Source organism: Corvus cornix, chromosome 14 (genome assembly GCF_000738735.6).
Source record: "Corvus cornix cornix isolate S_Up_H32 chromosome 14, ASM73873v5, whole genome shotgun sequence".
Classification (NCBI taxonomy): Eukaryota; Metazoa; Chordata; class Aves; order Passeriformes; family Corvidae; genus Corvus; species Corvus cornix.
Window position 1 is genome coordinate 16,505,670 of NC_046344.1, and position 22,748 is coordinate 16,528,417.

At 44.5% G+C, this 22,748-nt stretch overlaps 1 protein-coding gene across 31 annotated transcripts in view; it reads left to right on the plus strand.

The window, feature by feature from the left end:
* Positions 1–22,748, plus strand: part of MAPK8IP3 (mitogen-activated protein kinase 8 interacting protein 3) — a 72,593-nt gene that overhangs the window by 45,746 nt on the left and 4,099 nt on the right. For 9 of the 31 annotated variants that reach the window (XM_039560601.1, XM_039560621.1, XM_039560603.1 and 6 more), the window contains 21 exons: positions 115–132; positions 2,459–2,516; positions 3,470–3,622; positions 4,945–5,026; positions 6,801–6,952; positions 7,529–7,585; positions 8,055–8,225; positions 9,657–9,783; positions 10,606–10,701; positions 11,939–12,100; positions 13,045–13,210; positions 13,675–13,860; positions 14,472–14,655; positions 15,424–15,543; positions 15,811–15,891; positions 16,587–16,654; positions 17,757–17,905; positions 19,128–19,299; positions 19,400–19,513; positions 20,743–20,781; positions 22,347–22,526. In XM_039560601.1, coding sequence (XP_039416535.1) covers positions 115–132; positions 2,459–2,516; positions 3,470–3,622; positions 4,945–5,026; positions 6,801–6,952; positions 7,529–7,585; positions 8,055–8,225; positions 9,657–9,783; positions 10,606–10,701; positions 11,939–12,100; positions 13,045–13,210; positions 13,675–13,860; positions 14,472–14,655; positions 15,424–15,543; positions 15,811–15,891; positions 16,587–16,654; positions 17,757–17,905; positions 19,128–19,299; positions 19,400–19,513; positions 20,743–20,781; positions 22,347–22,526 — 2,535 coding nt within the window. The remainder of the gene's footprint in view (positions 1–114; positions 133–2,458; positions 2,517–3,469; positions 3,623–4,944; positions 5,027–6,800; positions 6,953–7,528; positions 7,586–8,054; positions 8,226–9,656; positions 9,784–10,605; positions 10,702–11,938; positions 12,101–13,044; positions 13,211–13,674; positions 13,861–14,471; positions 14,656–15,423; positions 15,544–15,810; positions 15,892–16,586; positions 16,655–17,756; positions 17,906–19,127; positions 19,300–19,399; positions 19,514–20,742; positions 20,782–22,346; positions 22,527–22,748) is intronic. The other 22 variants (XM_039560605.1, XM_039560624.1, XM_039560614.1 and 19 more) reach the window with 13 other exon arrangements.

Here is a 22,748-nt window from a genome sequence, read left to right on the forward strand (position 1 = left end):
GCTCTGTTTGCTGTTTACAGACTGGTACTTAATGGCTGCTTTTTTTCTCTTCCTTTCTTCCCCCTTGTCCCCATCTCTTTCTGTTCCCTTTCTCGTATGGGATGGCTCTCATAGTACGGGATGATTTCTTTGGTAAGGCGAAGGCCTTTTTAATTTTTTCTTTTCTCTTCTTTTATTTTGTTTTCTTTTGTTTTCTTTTGTTTTCTTTTTTTTTTTTTTTAATGTTTATTTTTTCCTGCATTCCTTCCATTCACTCATCATCTGTCCATATGTCTTGCGTCACCTTGGTTTGGTTTTTTGTGGTGGTGGTAGCACCTCTCCAAGAAGCAGGATGCAGCTGCTCTGTAGAGGTGGTTTGGGGATTCTCTTCTGTTTCATTGTAGTTGATGATCCGCTTTGATGCTTCACATTGTTTGCCTGGCTGTGGGAGGAAGATGATACAGGATGAGCTCTGTTGGACAGGGCTCTTCCCAGACCTATCCTCCATTTGCTCCACACCCCAGAGGGTTGAAGAGGTCTCCTTATGGTCTCTCCACACTGAAAGTTTTCTTCCCAAGAGCAGAGCTGTCCCATTACAGCCTGTGCAAGATGATCTCGTAGTGCCATTCCATGGCTCTGGGAGGCTTCATCATGTTCTTTATTGCCAGAGGTGTGGTTAAGGCATTGGGCTGTCACTGCATCACACACAAGTAAGGTAGAAGCTGTGGTGAAGGATACTGACAGAATGCTGTGTGGCCTTTAGTTCTGGCATGATAGCTCACCCTCTTCCCCAGAATTCCTTTCTCTCCCAAAAACAGCTGCAGAGAGGGATGCATGACTCAAGAATATGAAGAAAAAAGACTTAATCCGAAAAATATGGGGATGAGCCTTTCCCTGGATGTTCCTCAGCATCTTTAATGTCCTTGTGCCAATTTAATGCCTTACAGGCTAAATATTTATTTGATTATTTGTATAATCACTAAAAATGAGCAAGAAAAGAATTTAATAAACAGAAGTCTTCTGAGTCATCTGACTTATATGCCGCATGTCACAAAAAAAAAGGGCTATAGATCCTTCACCTTACCAACCCAAAATACACTGTAGTTTGCACTGCAGTTAGTGTTTCCCATTTTGTGCTGTTGGAATATTCTCTGACACACACTGCCTGAAACATCAAAGTGATTCATTATCTGTCACTAATTTTTCAAAAGTTCTTTGAAAATGCTGCTTCTTACTCATTCTTGCTGGGAATTTGCTTTTGTCATCATAAATTCATCCAGTTTAACTGCGGGAAGAGTTATGTTGGAGTGTTGTGGTGTGTTCTCACTTCTCATGTGCTGCCATCTTCCTCTAACTTCCATTTAATTCAAGTTTGTGTTGTTTTTATTTTCTTGCAAATAATAATTAATCAGCAAATGACGTGTCATGAAAACTGTTGATGTCTTTGCTGTGAAGGAAGAGAGAGTTCAGAGGGCAGGACAAATACTGATGGTGGGGAGACTTCTTCATGCTCTGGGACCTGTGGTGAGATACAAGCTGCACCCCTCAGCACTGTCCTCCAACAGGAGAGGCCTCCCTGTCTTCAGCTCTCAGGTGGCCTCTGTTCCCCACTATAAGACAGAGGCTGACCCTGGGACCCAGCAAGTCCCTGGCAGCAGGAAACAACCCAGATGTGCTTTTGGTCCCTAAATTTTATCGGTTTTATGAAATACTGAATTCGACCTTCACTCTCAGCCCCAGATGTGTCAGTGCTCTTGTAAACCAGTCTGCAGATTGCAGCTGTACGTGGATGCCCAAGTGCAAGTGCAGAGTGTCTGCTGTAGGTGTTGAGTGTGGGTCTGAAGTAGTGAAACTGAGACTTCACATTTTAAAACATCTGTGAGAAAGGTGTTAAAGCTAGATAGAGCAAGGGACAATCTGCAGTCCTGTTAAAATTGCTCTAGCAGAAGGTCAATAATGGGAAGCCTTTCATGTGCATGAAACTTGTCACAACCATGATCCCAAATCATGCAAACAGAAAATTCGGCTTATACTAAGAAACGAAGAAAATCACTAGTGTGCAGATCAGGACTTGGACAGTGTTCTGCTATGCTTGTGAAAAACCCATAAACTCTACCTTCTTTCTGTGAGAGGAATGATAAAAAATGTTTGCAATAGCTCATGGCTGAACCAAGAGTTACTGCCTGGACTTCCCTGATTGGTATTAGTGAAGCTTTCCCCTCTGTCCCTCTCAAAGAGGTCTGTGAAGGCTGGGGTGAGAAGCTAGGTCTGAATTTGGATTCTCTACAGGACACATGGGTGTCTTTGCTGGTGCTGTTTGGTGATTCAGCTAGAGACACTCCACTCTCCACACAGGACACAGGAATCTAGGGAAGCCTAACAAAAGTGATTTCTTTTTTTGGAGCATGAGTTAGGCAGTGCCACAAAAGCTGCATGTTTCTAGGAGAGCAGGTGAAAACTACCTGGCCTTTCTTTTCAGGAATGGGCAAAGAAGTGGGCAATCTGCTGTTGGAGAACTCGCAGCTGCTGGAGACCAAGTAAGGAACTGTCGCATGCTCTGACCTACCTGCCTGGTTATAAATGAGATGTCACCTTGGTCTTGGCCAGAACTGCCTCACTTGTTTATCTAATTGGTTGTCCTGAATACTTGTTCCTTCACTTGTAGAAGATTTGCTCTCCTGAGCTGTTGCCTAACTGTTTCCTTTCTGCAGGCACTTGGGTAAAGCCTCTGGGCATGTGCTGGTAGGGCCTGATGCCATCTGAGATCAATTGCATCTCTAAATTAACTTCAGGGGGAATCCATGTGTCGGTCTGAGCCTCTGTGAGGATGTTGATGATAATAAGGTTTTATTTGCAAGGTTTGGTTTTAGGAAAGAAACTGTTGTCACTTGATTTCTCAACTATTTCGTAGTTGATAGAGGAGAAGCAGACAATGTAATGGAGTTGGTTTTTGAGAAAAGCTGGCAAACCAGCTATTAAAGCTGAGAAGCTGGGAAGGGGAAGGCAGAGTGCTCCCAGGGAGAGCTGGAGAGCCTACTCTGATGGGAAGCTGCTGATTTTATAATTTTAAGATGTTTTGGAGCTGATTGGAATTGCATATTTCTATTGCCATCGTCTACAATTACCCACAACTGCAGATGACAGCAGTTCTGAAAGGTGTGTTTCAGACTTCGTTCTGTCAAAAATAGATACCGGTTGCTCTACACCTGCCTTCTGCGGTGTTCTGCCATCTTCCAAAGGAGAGGTTGGTTTGTTAGTCACGATACAGGAATGGACAAACCTCATCCTGAGCCATTATGGTGATTTCTCTGTTCTTCTGCAGCTCCATCTTCCCAAAGTTTAATTTCCCATGAGTCATAGCTGGGCTGAGTTGTTAAACACACTTGTTTCACCTCCCCTTGTAGTGTCTGTGACTTTAGTTAAAGGCCTCTTTTATGGACAGCTGCTGGTTTTGGGCATTTTGGCTTATTGTCCCTTTCACACCTTCAAGAAATGCTTTGAACGTTGTGAAGAATGATTTGATTGCCAAGGTGGACCAGCTGTCTGGGGAGCAGGAAGTGCTGAAGGGAGAACTGGAAGCAACAAAGCAGGCCAAAGCCAAAGTAGAAACCAGAGTCAAGGAGCTGGAGGAGGAGCTAAAGAGGTGAGTGATTACCCAAGGAGCTGGGAGTGAAGAGTGGTAAACCCACCTCGTGTGTTTGTTTTACTCTGTTTCACTCATGGGATTAGCACTGGCGTTCAAAGGTACCTTAGAGAGTACAACAAGGCAGGATGAGGATTCTGCAGCAGCAGCTCCAAACCCAGGCTCCCTGGAGCGAAGCATTAAGGGTTTAAATTTGCAATTAAAAGCCAACCAACCAACAACAACTATCAAAAGCACCCAAAGAAAGGGAATTTCAAAACCAGTAGTTTTGAAGGAAACTGCCAAGAGCTTGATCCTCCTAGCAGCCAGGATAGCTCTGAGAGAAGTGAATGCCCGTTCATTTACTGAAAGAGCTCATATGGAGTTGCCCAAGCAATATTTAAATGCCTATATTGGTAATTGTTTCATTGCTCATGTTAAGAGTGAGAAGAGGCAGAAGGGATTCTAAAGTTCGATACAGGAAGATGCCACTTTTTACCTTCCTCTCAAACTAGAGACACTAAAGCCCAACTGCCCAGCAAAGCCTGGAATGGTTTCACATCCATATACACAAAGCTGCCTCCTGGAGCTCAGAGCAGAACAGTTGCATTGTGGCTGGGTGCACATGACTGCAGGAGCTCAGGGCAGAGGACAGGGTTTGTTCTCCAGCTGAAATCCAGAAGGTTCTGAAGTCTGAGCTCAGAATCACCAAGAGTAACACAGACTGGTCTCTTCATTGTTCAGAATGTCTGAAGTGAAAGTAATCTTGCAAGACGAGAGATTTTTTTAAATGCCTTTTGTAATGCCTCATAAATTAGGAGTTCAAAGAAATTAAAAGCACTCACTTAAATACTTTCAATATTTTTTGTCAGGGTTTGATGTTCTTTACCATTTTGGCAAACTGTTCTTCACATTAGGGGCTTTTTTCACTGTATTGAATCACAGAGAATCAAGAGAATCTTACTGAAACCAGAAGCAGCCCAGAAGAAGCATTTAAGCCAGCATTTTCCCTGTTGAAAATGGCTCAGTTCTCATCAAATATTTGAACGTAGATGCTGGTTCAGAAATAGAAACTGGCTGGATTCTTCCAGTGGTCAATATTTTGGTGCTCACAACAAATGTTTGAGAAAAGGGGGTTGAGGTCAGTGAAGCTGTTCAGAGTAATGTGCTGCCAGAGGGAAGGAAAATGCCAGAGAATCATCTCAGAATTTGTACATTTGGTACACATGGTTTGAGATGGCTCCCTTGTCATGGATGCAGCCAGACTTCCCATAGCTGATTCTCTTCCCAAAGCTAGCTGTGGTGTCACCTGCTGTTTTGATCCCTTTCTTCCTGTTTCCTAGAGTGAAATCTGAAGCGATTGTTGCCCGACGAGAGCCCAAAGAGGAGGTGGAGGATGTAAGCAGCTATCTCTGTACAGAATTGGTATATGACATTACTAAAATGCCTGCGGGGAAAGGGGGTTGATTTACTTACCTATGTTGCTTCGTGTATACGAGTCCTGAGATGCAGATTGATGTGCCTTTGTTAGCAATGAGGGCAAGGCTGGTGAATGGGTTGTGGCTGATGAGCATGAAATCCCTTCATATAACTTTCAAAACAGAATCTGGCAGAGAGGAGCAGCTGACCCAGTGGCAGTACCACTGTGCAGGGTGTAGTTTCTGTAGCTGGGTGCTAGAGCACTGCCCTGCTCAACACCATCCTAATTTAGAAATAAAGTTTAGTGTGCAGTGAGGATTCTCTCTGGGTGTTATGATTGTCAAGCTAATCCAGAAGAGCCTCTCCCCACCTTGGCAGTGAAGATGTAGCTGTGAGGACATCATGCAGCAAAATCCAGTTTACACAGCCAGCTTTGCAACAGTGACTACCACCATGTCTTAGTGCTGCGTTTTTCTTGTTAATTCTTTTCCATAAGCTAGTACTGCCTGTTACAGGGTACAGGCAGAGAAGGCTCGTGGGCTGTTCTTCTAGGACAGCTCTTGAAACTGTTTTGGCTGGGATAGAGGCTTTTCAACAAAGACTAACTGTAAGTGGAAAAAAAAAAAAAAAGGCAAATCAAGCAGTAACAAGATTTTCCTTGTAAATGTCCCTGCCAGGACAGGGAGTTAAATACATTGCTTGTCAGTGCTACTGTTTTCTTTCTTACACAAGGTATCAGAGCAGGTTCAGTTTTAGCTTAAATCTGTTGTCTTATTTGGCGTGAACTTGGTCTATTGAAAATTTAGGTAGATGGGAAGATTTTCAAGTTGGGCTCATGAGCTACTGAAGAGAGTTGGATTTGTTTTCAGCTGAACTGACAGGAGGTCTGGTTCTTTTTTTAATTTAAAAAATAATTTATAAATTCCTCTTTGTTTATACAGTTCTTGTTTTGACTAGTAATACAGATTTGATTAAAAGTCCAGGAGGCTAGAGAGGGCCTTGGTGAGTTTGTGCTATTCCAACTCTCAGCAGCACTTACCAGCCAGGCTGAGCTTGGGAATTGCCACAGTCTAACACAGCCCTGTGCCACCTCCTAGTAATGAGTTCCTGAAATCCTTGCAGTCTTTATTTTGGGCAGATACTTTCTGCAACTTACTCATGTTGTTCTCGTTCTCCATTCTTTAAAAGAGACAAAGACTTTCACTCCTGTTGTTCCCAACCCAAAGCTGCCTGTGCCCTCATTGGAAGGTCAAGTTGTGTCACCAAAGAGGAAAAGGTGTTTCCTTAGTTTCGCGTATCCTATCTTTATCCGTCTGTACTAACAGACTATCTCCTTCCAGTCCTCCTGAGGGGGCAGATGGCATTATGTAGTGCTCCCTGCTGCTTGTGACTGGCTTTGTTACTGAATTAAAACTTTGGTTTCCAGATTTCTGGACCAACGGACCACCGTCAATTCTTACCATTCCTTGAGACTATCAAAGCACCTTGCTGGCAATAGTCCCACACACACTAGTGTGTGTGTGTGTGTGTGTGTGTGTGTGTGTGTGTGTGTGGTCTATGTGTTCAAGTTGGTGGTGATTCTCATTCTAATTTCCATGGGTTTGCCGAATACCCAGAGGTCCATGGGCCATAGTTTGGAGCTCACTGTCTGAATTAGCTTCTTGTATGGGGAAATGGGGAGGAGATCAAGCAGGACAGGAGAAGAACTAACAAATATATGTCTGTCCCCTGACTTGCCCGGTACTAACCTCAATCCCATTCCATCTTTTGTTGGCTGAAGCAGTGCTCCTCCCCTCTGCAGGACAACATTCCCATTGCCCAGCGCCGGCGCTTCACCCGCGTGGAGATGGCCCGGGTCCTGATGGAGCGCAACCAGTACAAGGAGAGGCTGATGGAGCTCCAGGAGGCTGTCAGGTGGACAGAGATGATCAGGTGAGGCTGGGTGTTAGGTAACATCCCTGTTTAGGACAGAACCTGTGGTCAATGCAACCCCTACCAACATAGGGTTGAGAAATACTGGGAGTTTTCCAGACTGTAGATGCCTCTCTCCTAATACCAATACTTTCTCTCTTGTTCCTGAACCTGGGCTGCAAATCTCATGTTGCCACCGTTATTTGGAGACACTGGACAGTTGTTTGTCTTGCTTGTTTCTTGCGTGCTTATTAAGCTGGGAGAAGATCTGGAGAGGAGTATTGCTTCTGACTGATGAGTTCTAAAGGCTATGACTTGAAGTGACTCTAACGCTGGAGTCTGTAGTTCCCACACTTTCTGTGGCAGACAATGTTACAGAGAGTTGATAAAACTTTGCGTTAAACACGCTTACTTGCCTTTCACGTCAGTGTTGATACTTAAAGTGGTTGGGTGTGTTTGCATTGAAGATGAGTGCATGTCCCTTTCCCTGATGTCTTAGAATGAATTCTGACTTCTGACATGGCTTCCTTAGTGGAAATGACCTGATGCTTGGCAGAGATGCAGAAATTAACTTGGTTCTGCTGTGTTTGTCCATAGAGCTTCCCGTGAGCACCCATCCGTCCAGGAGAAGAAGAAATCCACCATTTGGCAGTTGTAAGTTCTTTGGTGGTTTGTGCAAGATTAAGAAAAGGGAGTGTTGCTGTTTCTACTTCAGACAGCAACTTAGTAGACTCTGACATTAATGTCAGGTAGAAGTGTTGTTGGCTTAACCTTTGTGCCTTCACGGGCTTCCTTTGTCCTTAGTGAAATTAAAATTAGATCTGACCATGCGCATTGATTTTGTTTTACAAGCTGAAAAAGTTCATGAGTATCCTGGAATGGAAACATTTATACACTCACAGTCAGTTGTAATAAAGGGCTGTTTTCAGAAGGTACCTATTTCTGGAAGCTAAGAACATGTCAGTCAAACCAAGGACGTAGCTCTGGGTTTCAAGAGAGCAGTTTTTGTAATGGGCTTAACAGCTTTTGATCCCATACCTCTTGCTTCCCCTTTTGTGTATCTTATGGTGCCTGTCTCTCCAGGTACCTTTTCTCTTACTTTTTGGCCTTTTTCTGTCCCTAGCTTCAGCCGTCTGTTCAGCTCTTCCTCAAGTCCTCCCCCAGCAAAGAGGACCTACCCCTCTGTGAATATCCACTACAAGTCTCCCACCACGGCGGGGTTCAGCCAGCGGCGCAGCCACACCATGTGCCAGATCTCCTCCGGCAGCCGCACCCTCGAGTTCTTCCCTGACGAGTGAGTTGCAGGGCTGTGTGCCAAGCCAGGCCCCCCTGCAGCTCTCCCAAAGAGCAGCAGTGTTTAAAATAAGCTGGTTTCCACTTTAGAAACAGTCTGTGTGACGTTAGTATTTCTCTGTTCTGTGTGGTTTATCTCCCTGTGCTTTCACTGATCAGTTACTATATGGATGAGTTCAGCAAATCTTGTCCTCCCAAACATACAGTAGCCATGTTTTTCTAGGCCATGATGGATCATCTCAGCAGGGACCACTGGAGCTTGAGTTGGCCTCGCTCTAGTTCTGCACTTGTATTAGCAGACTGGGGTGGAATGAAGGAGGGTTTTTGTGGTGGAATGTGATGGCAGCATCAGGACAAAGGGATAGAATGTCAAGGCGTTTAAGTGAAGATAAAAGTTCTCTCCACAGCGCATTTAAGTTCCAGTACTTGGTTTTAATCTTAACCATGCTAAAAATGAGCCTCTGGGTATAGGTATTACAGTCTTACCCCAATTCTTTGTGCCCCTGACATGAAGGGAGAAAACTCTTTTGTGCTTTACCTGACTTCACAAGATGTTCTGCCATTGCAAAGATTGTGTGGTTTCACATGGGGTGTGTTTTTATGGAAGGACTTTGGAGAATGTGGTGGTAAAGTAGGATAACTTCTACAATAAAAAGGATTTGTTGAAAAGACACTGTATCTTGTAGAAAGGTAAATTTAAACTTTATAGATACCCACTGCCCTTATTCCGTCTTTTTCTCTGATGATGTCTCACAGTCATGCTGTGGTGTCTGAGTGCTTCCCAGCAGTGGATTACATAATGGAGCTGCCCACGGGATTTAATTTTTCTGCTGATGCTGTTTGTACCTCAGAATGATACTTTAAAAACCTATTGAGAGCTGAAGCTGACAAACAGCATTTGCTTATATTAAAACATGTCTAAAAGCTCACAGATAAATTTTTGGTTTAACCTTTGCCAGTGCAAAGCTGGAGTTGTTCTGTTGGAACCAGAAGTTAGTGCATGTTTTCCTTATCAGCAGAGAAAGCTTAAAAATGGACAGAAAAATCCATAGTTGAGTACAATGAGGAGGGAGAGAACTCAAAATGCCTTCCTGATGGAGACATTAGACTGGTAAATTGTAACAGCTCAGCAAAAATTGCTGTCATCTCCTAGATTCATAGGCTTTAGAGAAGGATTATTCCCTGTTTCTGAAAGGCTCTTGGAACATCATAAGTGGTGATGACAATGACTTGGCTTGCCACGTCTCTCAGGTCAGAACTGCCTGTGTCTGCATCTCAACAGAGTTTTTCTGTCTCTGATTGCCTACATCTGTTTTCACAGCTGGATTTGGTTTGCTGTGTGTGACCTTCCCTGTTCTGGCCCCATTCCCTTCACCCTCAGCTTCTCTCTTTAACCATGAGTTGGAAGGTGACGCTGTGCTTCTCTCCTCAGTGACTGCACATCCTCGGCACGCCGTGAACAGAAGCGGGAGCAGTACCGGCAGGTCCGGGAGCACGTGCGGAACGATGATGGGCGGTTGCAGGCCTGTGGCTGGAGCCTCCCAGCCAAGTACAAGCAGGTAGGGACCATGCTCTGGACAGGCTGAGGGGGAGGTGACTTTAGTCATTGACATTAATTTAGAGGTACCATGTGCATGTTTTGTTTGTATGATAGTTGTAGGCACAGACCAAATTAATGTTCTGTTTATCTCCACCAAAGTCAGTAGAAGGACATCCTCTGCATGAAAATACTGAAACTGAGAAGCACGTTAAACCAAAAGAAATTAAACTTTTCCATCCAGAGTCTAGTTCTTTTTTTTTTTTTTTTTAATTTCCTTTGTTATAATTGGGCTGGAACATTAGTTATTTCATTTATACTTTGAGAACTATAACAATCATTTAGTGTGAAAAACAAATCCAGTTTGTGCCCACTTCTTCCATCAGTAACACAAAATCAAACAGTATCAGCCTTACTTGTTGGGTTATGATGCATTTCACTGGTCAGAGACCCCCTGAAAGGGAGGAGCCTGGCAGCATGGCTTGGAAGTTTCAGGCCATAGAATCATAGAATCATTAAGTTTGGAAAAGACCTTTAAGATCATCAAGTCCAGCTGTCGATGGAAGGTAATGTTGGTGTCCTGACTCTTTGCAGGGAGCATCCTTTCTCTATCAGCAGGGCAATGTGTAACCTCTGTTGGCCATCACTGGGGCAGTGATGACTGTGAGATTGTCTCTTGAGTGCACTGCTCTTCTCCCCTTAAGTACTCTGTTTCACAGAAGACATGATAGGAAGCCTCAGCAGCAGCCACCTCTGATTGGTTCTGCCACACTGATTCCATCTCTCTTGCCATATCCCAGTGTTTGCAGCTTTATACTGTCTTTTTTGTCTTCTCTCCCCCTAGCTGAGTCCCAATGGTGGTCAGGAAGACACTCGCATGAAAAATGTCCCTGTGCCTGTGTATTGTCGTCCACTAGTAGAGAAAGACCCAACTATGAAGGTATGTTGTTTCTGGTTACCATGCAGTCCAGAAAGGGGACATGAGATATGCAAAGAATTTGGGTCACTAAACCTGCAGTTTTTACAACAATCTGAATTCTTCTGACATTGTAGATTCCGAATTCTATCTTCCACTTTCTTTTTTTTGAATGGTGGTTTCTAGTCAATGTAGGAAAAAGTATTTTAGGACACAATTCTCAGCTGGTTCTGGTTGCTGGGTCTCCTGCTGCTCTCTGACATCTTTTGCTTTTTTGACACAATTTATTAACAACAGCAACATTTTATGCTTCTAACGCTTTTGCTAAGACTCCTCGGGGTGTAATGCAAACCAATATAAAAATTCATGAAAATGAGCAAGTGAAAGTAAAAATGCATTTCATCACTCCTTAAATTCTACTGTTGACCAGAATTCGTTGGTAACAGGCCAGTATTATCTGGAGTAAATTTTTGTGAAGCCATGTCTATCGATACTAGAATATTTTGAGTAGAATTGCAGATGGGCATAAGTGGTCATGTGGGCAGATGGTAGACTTATCTGCTGTAACTGGTTGTTTTGAAATAGCCAGTTTGTCACTAATTCATTCAGAGATTATTTTTAGAAATCATCCTGATGGTTAAATCGTAAGAAAATTTTAATGCTCTTGTTTCTAGAAGGTTCTACATGTGATCTTTAGATAATGCTCTGTGCAGCATCTTTCCCTTAGGGTTTTGGATAAATCTAGTGTTTGTTTCTGTAGCCCTGTTCCAAGTATTCTCTTAAAAAGCTCCCTGGAAATAACTCATAGGAGATTAACTGGATTTGATTTCAAAAAACTGCTTGTGTGGGAGCTAAACCAGCAGACTGTTTTTCTACACTTCCAGAGATGGGGCAGCCACAGGCTTCCCTGGGCAAGCTGTGCAAGGGCCTCACACCCTCACAGGGAAGAATCTCTTTCTAATGTCTCATTTGACCTGCCAGCTGTCAGTTTGAACACATTAAACATCAGCCATGTCCTGGCTTGCTTGTGACTTTAGTCACTTGCAGTGACTAAAGAGGAGTGATTTTGCTGAGTACAGAGATCCTTTGTCTTACCTGCATCAAATTGGATATCTTCTAGGAGAAATTGTCAAGATCTGGTGTTTACAACTTAATGTTTTAGATGTTTGACATTTGACAGTTCTCCACAAAGGTGCCTAAATTCAAAGAGACCACGGAGCCTGCAGAATCCTTAGTTCAGATTCCTGCTTCTGTTTCTTAGCTGTGGTGTGCAGCTGGAGTCAATCTCTCAGGATGGAGACCTTTGGAACAGGAGCCTGGGAATGGGCAGAAACTAGATCCTGGGCGTGATCCCCTCACCTGTGATAGGGAAGTGGAAGGCGAGAACAACAAAAGTAACCATACATCTCCCGAGAAAAAAAAGGTCAGAAAAGAAAATGGATTTTTTTCCGTCCGATGTTTTTTGTTATTTCATTCCTACCATACCCCTTCTCTCAGTACCTTTGTACTGTGCCATAAAATGCTCTTGTACTTGTGGGGCAGTGCTGTGGTGTTCTGGCTCTTCTGTAACTTTGGGTGTGATTTGGGACAAATCATCCAGTATAAAGTTTTCCAACTTCTGCTTTTGAAACGTTTGGAATTTTGAAAAAAATCCTTATAATAAGGGCAATTAAATGCTTGATGAGGTTGCTAGGAAGATTATATAGCCCTCATAATTGTAAATTTAAAAAATAATACATTTAGGCAAGGCTTTGTTAAAGGAACAGAGAGTCTGTGAGTCCATTTGGGCCGCTTGAGATTTAATCCAGTTCCGGTTTTTGGTAGTCTTAAATGATTTTTTGTTTTTCTCCTATTTAAAGAACCAAGCTGTAATTTGCAGATAATAATACAATATTTTATCCTATCTGGTTTGTAGGGTTTTTCTCCACACCTGTTTTACACTGCTGCCTTATACTCTCCTAAGACCAGCTTGCTTAAGCTGATCAGTTGTGGGTGCATCCCAGACTCACAGCATTCTGGATGAATGAATATTCAGTGACATTTGATATGACATTTGTCAGACACGTCAACAGAGAAATTAGTGGCCATATTGCTCTTGGAGCATAAGGAGTCAGACAGGCTCTTTGGCCAGTGCTCTGGATACTAGTGCAACAACATGAATGGAATCAAATTAATAAAAATAAAAACTAAAATATAACTGATTAGACAACTATATAAAATAGAAAAAAATTCTTCTATAATTTTACTATAGAATAGAATGTATAATTTAAAATAAATTACACCATGTGTAAATGTTGCCAAGCATTGTTAGGCTCAGATTGATCCAAGAGGAGTGCTGATTGTGCCTGTGTGTTTGCTCTCCCAAAGGCAAAGGAGCTCCATGAGATGGATGCCACATCCAGCCGTGTCTGGATCCTCACTAGCACGCTGTCAACCAGTAAAGTCGTGATCATTGATGCCAACCAGCCTGGCACAGTGGTGGACCAGTTCACTGTCTGCAACGCTCACGTGCTCTGCATCTCCAGCATCCCCGGTGAGTGGGGCCCAGGCTGGGGTCTGCACAGGGTCACCTGCACCACTGAGGAGTGACAGACGTCCTCACTTGGGAACTGGAACTAACCCTTCCGCCTTCTTGTGTTCTGTCATTGTTCCCCAAAATCATAACCCGGATCTTGCCTTCCTGTAGGACCTTTCTCTGGAGATTCCTCCCTGTTCAGGGTTCAGTAAGTCATTCATTTGGTACACAAACAGTGTTTTTTGGAAGCAGGAGTGAGCCTTGTCTGGTGTGGAAGGGCTGTGTACCTGCCTTGGATACTGATACTAGGGATGAGGGGATCTGCCATGGATCAGGCTGCTGATGGATGCTGTGGTGCCTCCGCAGGGTGGTGAACCCCAAGGATCAGAATCTCCCATCATTAGGGTGATCTCAGGAGTACGGCTACATTAACTTAGCAGTGACTGCTTGATTTATGCGAGTACCTGTTCTTTTATCTTCAGCGGCCAGTGAGAGTGACTATCCCCCAGGCGAGATCTTCCTGGAGGGGGATGTGAATCCCGAAGAGTCAGCTGGAGCAGATGGTGTCTTGGCAGGGATCACGCTGGTGGGCTGTGCAACCCGCTGCAATGTGCCACGAAGCAACTGCTCCTCGCGTGGGGACACACCTGTGCTGGACAAGGGACAGAGTGAGTTTTGGGATGTAAAACTTAGTGACATTTCAATTACAGCTAGTCCTGTACGAGCTCCTGGTGTTACAGCCACATCCTCCTGTCCTCAAGTTAAACACTTCAGAGGCCTCCAGAATTCTGTTTTTATGATACAGGAGTACCAAAGGCCCTTTTGATACATTTCTTCTTAGAGCCCTCCTTTTTTCTCTGATTCACATGCTGCAGCCTGGTTGCAGGAGTCATACAGGAGAGTATTCTGGGCAGATGAGGTGTTTGCCCTGCTACAGGTGCTGCTGTTCTGATTGCTTTGTTCTCTGAGCCTTGGGAAGCCAATTAAGCTCACATGCAAATCATACTGCTGCCCTTGCTGACTCCATACTGCAGTGACAGCCATGGAGTCCTTCCAATGCTGTGCTGTGCTAGTCACAGATTAGGCCTCACCTTAAAATAGTGTCTGTTTCCCATCCAGGCAGAAGATGCTGGATGAGCTGCTGTGTCTGTGGCACAGGCTCAGGGCTTGATTGAGTTTGGCAAGGAAAGATAAAATAAAGAATTGACAGCCTGATGTCTAGATAGTTAACTCACCAACTCATTCTCCAGCATGTCTCACACTGTTCATTGTCCTCTAGGTGAGGTGGCTCCTGTCTGCAACGGGAAGATCAACCAGTCTCAGTCGACCGAGGAGGCAACAGAGGCTACAGAGGTACCGGAGAGCAGCGCTGGTGAGGCAGAGCCGATGCAGGCGCGGCCCGGGCCCCTCACCGAGCACGTGTTCACAGACCCTGTCCCAGCCCAGGCACCAAGGCAGAATGGGTAGGTGGGCTGGGGTCAGAGTAATGGTTCTGTTCTGTTACTAATCAGTTCTGTTTTCATAAGCTTTGTGATAAGAGAACCAGCCTGATCTTCTGATAAAGTGTCAGACTTCTATCCATTTTGTCCCCAAGGAGTATTACAGCTGGGATAATAGGGAGGCAAAAAATGAAATGAAAACAGACATGGCTCAGCCTACACTGACTGACTGAGTCAGCTGTTAAAATGCAAATATTTGACCTCTCACTATGAATTTAGACCTGTGGTTAAGGCAGATCCTCCAAAGTATGTGTACACTTCATGTGAGCTTACTCATATGTGTGTAGAAATGATGATTGATTTATTCTAGTAGTACCTCCGATGTGCTGTAACAGTAACCAAGAAAGCATATTCACCGCTCAAAAGTTCTTGAGACAAACAAGGCTGATGTGATGGCCTTAAGAACAGGTGGAAGTCTTGGATGCAGATTGTTCCTGAATGCCCATGTTGTTCTAAGTTGTTTCTGTTGAAGTTGGAAATGAACAGAGAAAATACTGTTTGTGTAATAGTCCTGCTAAACAGTTAGGGTCTGTAGATTTGAAGTACTTGTTGTTTGTAAGGGGAGGAGGAAGGAAATAGTGTAAATTGCAGATTTGCAGTTAAAAACTTATTGAAGAGCAAGAAGTGATTTGTGTCTTCAAGGGCCCATACCTGTCTGTGGCTGCCAGGCTAGGTGGGCATTCTGTGCACTGCTGCTGCTAAACCTCTAACATTGTTCTTTTGCCTCTTCAGGGAGAATGGGCAGCTGAAGATGGAGCCCAGCACAACACTGCCAGATCAGGAGTCAACCGGGGATGCTGGGACCTGCACCAGTGCCGCCCCCACCATGTGGCTGGGAGCTCAGAATGGCTGGTGTGTTCCCCTTGGGTTGGCAGAGCTCTGTGTCACCTCCCTGCTCTGGGCTCTATTTTTCATGTCCACACACCTTTTGTTCGCTGCTTGTTTCTGGAGAAGGTTTTCATTCCTCATTTCATTGCTCAGCTCACCGTAGTCTCAGGGATTTAACATCACTTTCTTACCTCACCTCCACCTTTCCTACCAGAAGAGAAGACTCAAGCCTGGGCAGGCTGAAGGTGTGGGCCCTGCTGCTAACCCTCCCCAATTTGTTCTCTCTCACAGGCTTTACGTGCACTCAGCTGTGTCCAACTGGAAGAAGTGTCTGCACTCAATAAAGCTGAAGGACTCTGTGCTGAGCCTGGTGTAAGTGTGTGTTCCAAGGGTCCTGGAGGAGAAGGTTTGGGGCTTAAGTGATGCTTTGGAGTGGGTTAGCAGCTCTTTCTCACAGACTTACAGAATCACAGAATACTTTGGGTTGGAATGGACCTTAAAGATCCTCTTGTTTCAACCCCCTGCCATGGGCAGGGATACCTTCCACTATCCCAGGTTGCTCCAAGCCCCATCCATATTCCCAGCCTTGAGCACTTCCAAGGATGGGGCAGCCACAATTTTTTGTTTCCTTTCCGAAGTGCATTGTTTTGTGAGAGAAGTTTCTGAAGGTTTTTAAAAGTTATGGGAAAGCCTCATACCAACCGTTTTCCTGCTCAGTTGCAGTCCTGACCCAATTCAGTGAATACATGACTAGCAATATCAGGAGAAAGTAAGTGGGGAGGAGAAAGGCAAAATTTCACTGAGGGGTAAATTAGGGGGAATTAGTTGAGATTGATGGTGTTTGTATTGTGAAGGAGAAGAATTTCCTCAGCAGAAAATTTACAGATGTGATGATCTTACTGCAGTGAAGGTTAAGAGGTGTGACCTCTTGCAGGATGTTCCTGCAATGCTAAACTGACTGGGAATTGTGGAGACTACATAAAGATGGTGTGTGTGGATGGCAGGAAGAGTTTTTTAGTCCCTCACTTCTTTGGAGTTTTTATGTATTTACTATTCTGTTATTTCAGGCATGTGAAAGGGAGGGTCCTGGTTGCTCTGGCAGATGGAACACTAGCCATATTCCATCGGGGAGAAGGTAAGACTCAATGTAATAGAGAAAACAAAACTTGGCTAAAAGTGTAGCAGTGGATTAAACACTACTGAGGTGAGAAAGGAAGTTGCTGGCTGCTGGAGTACAAACACCGAGTTAAAACATAGCTATTATACACTAATCGCTATCCTAAACCATCTCAGGTGTACTCTAACACCACTTCCTGAGCTTTTCTGAACAAAAATGTGTGTAGTTGCTGTGTAGCACATGTGGAGTAAACGTGACGCTTTTAGGTCATGTTTTATGCTGTGCAGTTGTTTGAGGTACACTTAGTAAATTCAGTTTCTGGTCCTCTTCACTGCTGTGGGTTTTGTTTCCCTGTGGCTTGAGCAGTTTCTTATCTGTGTTCACACCTGACAGCACATGGGGAATTAGCTAACTGTGACAAATGTTGGCATATGAAGAACTTAGTTATTCATTGAGTAGCAGTTCATTCAGCAAGCAGAAAGAGAGATTTCTGGGCTTGTGCAATTCAAGTTTTGGTTCAGCCTTTGTCATGAGCTCAAGCCTGACCACTGACACATCAAAACTGTTCCCATCAGAAATAAGATAAAGCTTCATGACATAGAGGCTTCCTGTCTGTGAAGGACACAATATCTGCCTGGTTAGTTAAAAATAAGAGTGAGAGAAGGGAGATCTGATTCCTTCTTCTGGATTTGACACTTTGGGGGAATTATGTTGTAGGTCTGTGTTGTGAGGAAGCCTCACCACAAGGACTGTATGGCCCATTTCCTTTCAAGTTTCTGCATAGTCTTGGTCAGCTGTCTTCCTCTTCTCCCACTGGTTTTGTTGTACTTATTAGAGAAGCCTGTTCACTTCATTGCAATAAAAGATGTTTAAATTGGCCTGATTTGAGCACTGTCAGGCACCAAACTAAACTTTATCTAAACTAAACATTACGTATTTCATAAGTGTAAGGCTGTGCCTGAAGCAGGAGCCATGAGAAGGTCACAGACATAAGCAAACTGAGCATTTGAGTATCAGCTAAGCCTGTATACCCAGATATATAGAGAAAGGTAGAGGATTCTGTTGTATGCTCACATGTCATGGAGGAGATACATCTTTCCACACTTGTTTTTCACCTCAGATGGTCAGTGGGATCTCAGTAATTACCACCTGATGGATCTTGGCCACACTCACCACTCCATCCGCTGCATGGCTGTGGTCTATGATAGAGTCTGGTGTGGCTACAAGAACAAAATCCATGTTATCCAGCCGAAGACAATGCAGATTGAGGTAAGAGAGCACATGCATGTCTGTGCATGCACACACTTGTGTTGGATTTATTCTTACAGCTGTTCTCTGCTGCAGTGTGTGAAATTCAGAACCTTTGGGTTGTCATTGCTGACTGCAAGACCAAGACTGTCAGTCTGGGTTATGTTATGATCTAATCTGCCAGGGGATATTTATTCCTTCCTCCCTTTGCAGAGCATAATTCTATCAGTAAGTCTAAACTGACAATTTTCTTTGCCTTTACTAGGGAGTCTGTGAGACCATGTACTGTCCAAACATAGGTGTTTGCTTTACAGTGACTCTTCACTTACAATCTGAGGCTTCTCCATCTGTAGGCATTATGGCACAAAGGAACAGTACAGTTAGCAAGCCCCTGGGATTCCACTAAGGAAATAACAATCTTTAGAGCCTTTTGGGTGAAAATCTGTACAGTGGTGTTGGCACAAATCTGAGAGTGCTTGAAATAATTCTAATTGAGGAGAAAAGAAGTGCTGGATCTGAAGTTCACATTAGTGAGCCAAAGCAGTTTGATCTTTGGAATTTATCCTGGAGTTGTGTGTTTTCCTTTTCTACCAAGTACACTGAAAGCTCTTGGCTTCTAAATGTTCTTGCTCCTGAAGTGGTCTGAAAAGACCATCAACTCTGCAAAGCTGCCATGCAGCTGCTCAAGCAAAGGATTGTGTACAGTAGTGAACTGCTGGGGTCAGCTGGCATTAACACAGCTTCTCCAAGATCTTTGGAACCCAAACAAGGGATCTCAGTTGAGGAAAATTGAATGTATGTACATATGGAGTATAGATAATGGCAAACCTTCTGTGAGCTCATGTTGGTTTATTACTGCAGGCCTGGGCCCTAGGGTGTATCACCGTGTCCTGCAGCCATAGGGAGGAGGAGGAGAGAAGATCCAGCAGGCAGGAATTGTGCAGCAAGATTGATTTATTTAATTATTTTACAAACCTTTTATAGACTTTTTTCTTCATAGTCTAATTGGACAAAGGATCAGCCCCCACCTTGGGGTGATTGGCTAAAATCCTAAAAACATCCATTATCAAAATATTTTTCTACTATACCATAAACAAGACTTTTCAAGGTTGCAGGTGGCTTGGTCGTTTACATACTCTGCTCCCTCTTCTGTGAGAGAGAAAAGTCTCTCACGGACTTAGAAAGTAGCAAGAAAATCCTCGCTAGCAGCATTTTTGTATCTACATTGGTTCACCTATTTCAGAAATCCTTTGATGCCCATCCTCGTCGGGAGAGCCAGGTGCGACAGCTGGCATGGATTGGAGATGGAGTGTGGGTTTCCATCCGCCTGGACTCCACGCTGAGGCTCTACCATGCCCACAGCCATCAACATCTGCAGGATGTCGACATTGAGCCTTACGTCAGCAAGATGCTAGGTGAGGGTCTGTTGCTCACTGAGCTCAAGGCAGAATTTGCCCAAAGCAGACCTTGCCCAAGGTCATCACTGACTCCCCAACTCTCATTCATGCTTCCTAGGCACTGGAAAGCTGGGCTTCTCTTTCGTGCGGATCACGGCCCTGCTCATCGCTGGCAACCGCCTTTGGGTGGGCACCGGGAACGGTGTTGTCATCTCCATTCCCCTGACTGAGAGTAAGTGACATTTATTGAAAGTACTCCTGCGTCCCCCCTAAAAAAAAGAAGCTTTTAGGTGTTATTTGTGCAGCATGGCAGGTGGCTCAGGTAGGCTAATGCCTTCCTGACATTTGACACCCTTTGATCATAGCCATGTTCAGGGTGAAAAGCCCAGAGTGTGAGCAGCCCTGGACCTTGACAGAGCAGAGTGATGTGAACTGATTCTGTAGCTACTGTGAAACAGGAGAAACAAAGTTTTGGGAATTGTAGTAAGTCTTCAAAAGGAGGCCACGGGGTGAGAAGTCATCAGGAAGATCTCCCTGGAAATTTCATTTTGGCATAGTCATCTAAATGTCTCCATAACAGTATTTTCCAGAAACTGATTTTAGAAAAGCTCTGTTTACTCAGATTAGGGCTCAGCTTTATCAGTCAAGTAGAAATAGGTATCCTACACCAAATCCAGCCTGGTGAGGGGACCCAGCATTAAGAGTAAATAGTTGAATCTCTGGAGCTGCAAGTTTAGTTGAAGCTCTTACTAGTCCTGTTCTGTACCTCTGCCCATCAGCATCTTATTTTGAAGAGTCTTATCCAGATCACCATGGGGAAGTAGGATTTGAGGCTGATTGCAATTGCTTTCAACAGAAAGCAGCCAAATGTATGTTTTTTCACCAATGCTCACAGGAAAGCTGAGAAACAAACACCTCTTGTATAAAAGAAGCAAACCTCTTGTAATCTTCCTGGAAGTCAGGCTTGGAATGGTCTCCTCTAAGGGCAGTGAAGCTGGATGTGCCTGGGGCTGACACCAGGAAGGCAGTGAGACAGTTCTCTTCATAGATTGCAATTTTGGTCTTGTTTCTGAGTTCCTTTCTGAAGCCCATTCTGTCTTACGGCTGCTGTCCTTGTTCTGAGTTAAACTTTTTCCCTGCTGTAAACCAATTGCTTTATCTTTCTGCGTTCCTGTAAAAAATGTGGTAAGCAAGAAAATCTCACTAAAAATGTAGCAGTGGATCCTTGTGACATGGTCCCTCTCCCACCTCAGATACCTCATCTGTCCCTGTAAGATAAGAGCAAAGTGAGCAAGAACAGTATTAGTACAAACTCATAGGAGCTTCTGTTGTGGTTTCTCTAGGTTTTATACTATTTTTGTTGCCCCCAAATTATCTCCCAGTAATCACCTTTTTCTTCTCTCCCATCCTGCCCATCACTTCCTGTGCCCCTCTGTGTTCCCACTCCCTGCCTGTGCCTAGCTGTAGTCCTCCACCGCGGCCAACTCCTTGGGCTCCGGGGTAAGTCCACTGCCTCCCCTCCACAGCTGTCGTTCCTTTTGCGCCCATCTCCCGCCCTTCCATTCTACCATTCAACTTCTCTCCATCCATTTTTCCTCATCACTCTTCTGTTTTAAGTTGCGTTAGAGAAAAGCAACCAGAGACAATCATGTAAATATTCTCATTTCCCATGGCTCTAAACAATTTTTTCCATCTTTTTGTTGATCCCTCTGGTTTTTTGTGTTAAGAGTAATTATTCTTCGACAGTGGTTTCCTTACTATGGTAGGCCAGTTTGAGATGGGGACTGGAGAGGTTCATTCGTCAGAAGCAGAAAGCAGGAGCAGAGTGTTCTTCCAAGGTCTCCTTTGGTTTTCCAAGGATGCTACTTTCATCAGTTTCAGGCCAATGGCAGGTGGTGCTGTGGTACCTGCCACCTGTAAGTCATCAGACAAGATGTTGAACCCAAGGGGACTTGATAAGCATGAAGAATTGCTTAAGTTTGTGCCAGTTAAGGCAGGGTCTGAGTTCAAATTCATGCTTTTCCAGTGTCAGAAATTAGAGGGGCTTTTTTCTCACTCAAAGACATTCACGTGGCTGTCCAGATGCATTATCAACACGTCTCCTTCTTTTAAAGTATCTGATATTAATTGCAGTAAAAAAGCCAGATACTATACACACACTGACTCTGATTCTTCCATCAAAGTATTTGTACCTGTCCCACCATCCTGGCCTGAGCCTGATAGGGAAAAGTTTCTTTTGTCCAAGTCATGTAACTGAAATTCAGCCCAAGTTAAACCACAGAACTACAGATAATTAATGAAGCAATCAACCTCTCTCACAGAAAAGTGAAAGCTGCCTGGTTTAATATTGTTCCTGTTGTACTGATGTGGGTGTGTGCAGAAGGAAAGCATCTCCCACCCTGAGCTTGCAGCACTGGTCTCTGTTGCTTGGTGAGTGGAAACTGTCACATTCTCGGAGCCTGGTCATGAAGGATGCAGGCCCCTGAGCCCTCCTTGGAAGCTGTGGATGGTGAACATCTGAAAGATGTTCATTGCTGGAGTAGCTGACAATCTGGTGTCATGGTTAAATCAAGAAATGAGGAAGGATCTCACTCCACTTCTGTGATGGCTTTGAGTGGGCTGAGAGGCTTCACCACACCCAGAGACTGCTTTCAGCAGCATGTGTGCTCATGACTGGGCATGAGCAAAGGACTTGACTTGGAAATTGAGCAACGTCACTAATCCAGAGCAGTTATTCTCCTCCAGGTGCCCTCTGGGGACAGTGGACACTTTGGGTACCCTGTCAGCTACGAAAGATCAAGGTTGATCCTAGGACAGCAGGTTATTTCTGGAGGCTGGACAGAATCACTGCTGGTGACACCAGTCTAGCTTGCCTCAGTCTGAAAGAGAGGGACTGTGTAATCTGGTGTGTTCTCCTCCATCACATCACTCATACAAGACCTTTAAAGAGACCTGCACCTTTAAAGGTTTTCCTTCACGGCTCATGAGTTTTCTCTTTGACTGAGTCTCTTCTGTAAAGGGGACTCAAAGCTATCACTGATGGTGTTCCTGCTCCCTGTCCCCAGCCAACAAGACTTCACCAACCTCTGGAGAGGGCAGTCGCTCCGGTGGGGTCATCCACGTGTATGGCGATGACAACAGTGACAAATCTGCCAGCAGCTTCATTCCCTACTGCTCCATGGCTCAGGCACAACTCTGCTTCCATGGCCACCGTGATGCTGTCAAGTTCTTCGTCTCTGTGCCTGGTAAGGATGTGCACAGCCCTCCCTCTGCAGGGGCTTGTGCCTCCGTCCCTTTTGTAGTAGGGGCTGGAGCTGGTCTGTAGCAGACTAGGGTCCAGGCCACGGCTGGCACTTCCTGTGGTTTACACATCTGTGTTTAAACTGGAGTGACGGTCAGATTTGACTAGCAGAAGGAATTGGTCTGCCCAATGTGTTAGTGTGCGTGTGAACTGTGTTGGGGCTGAG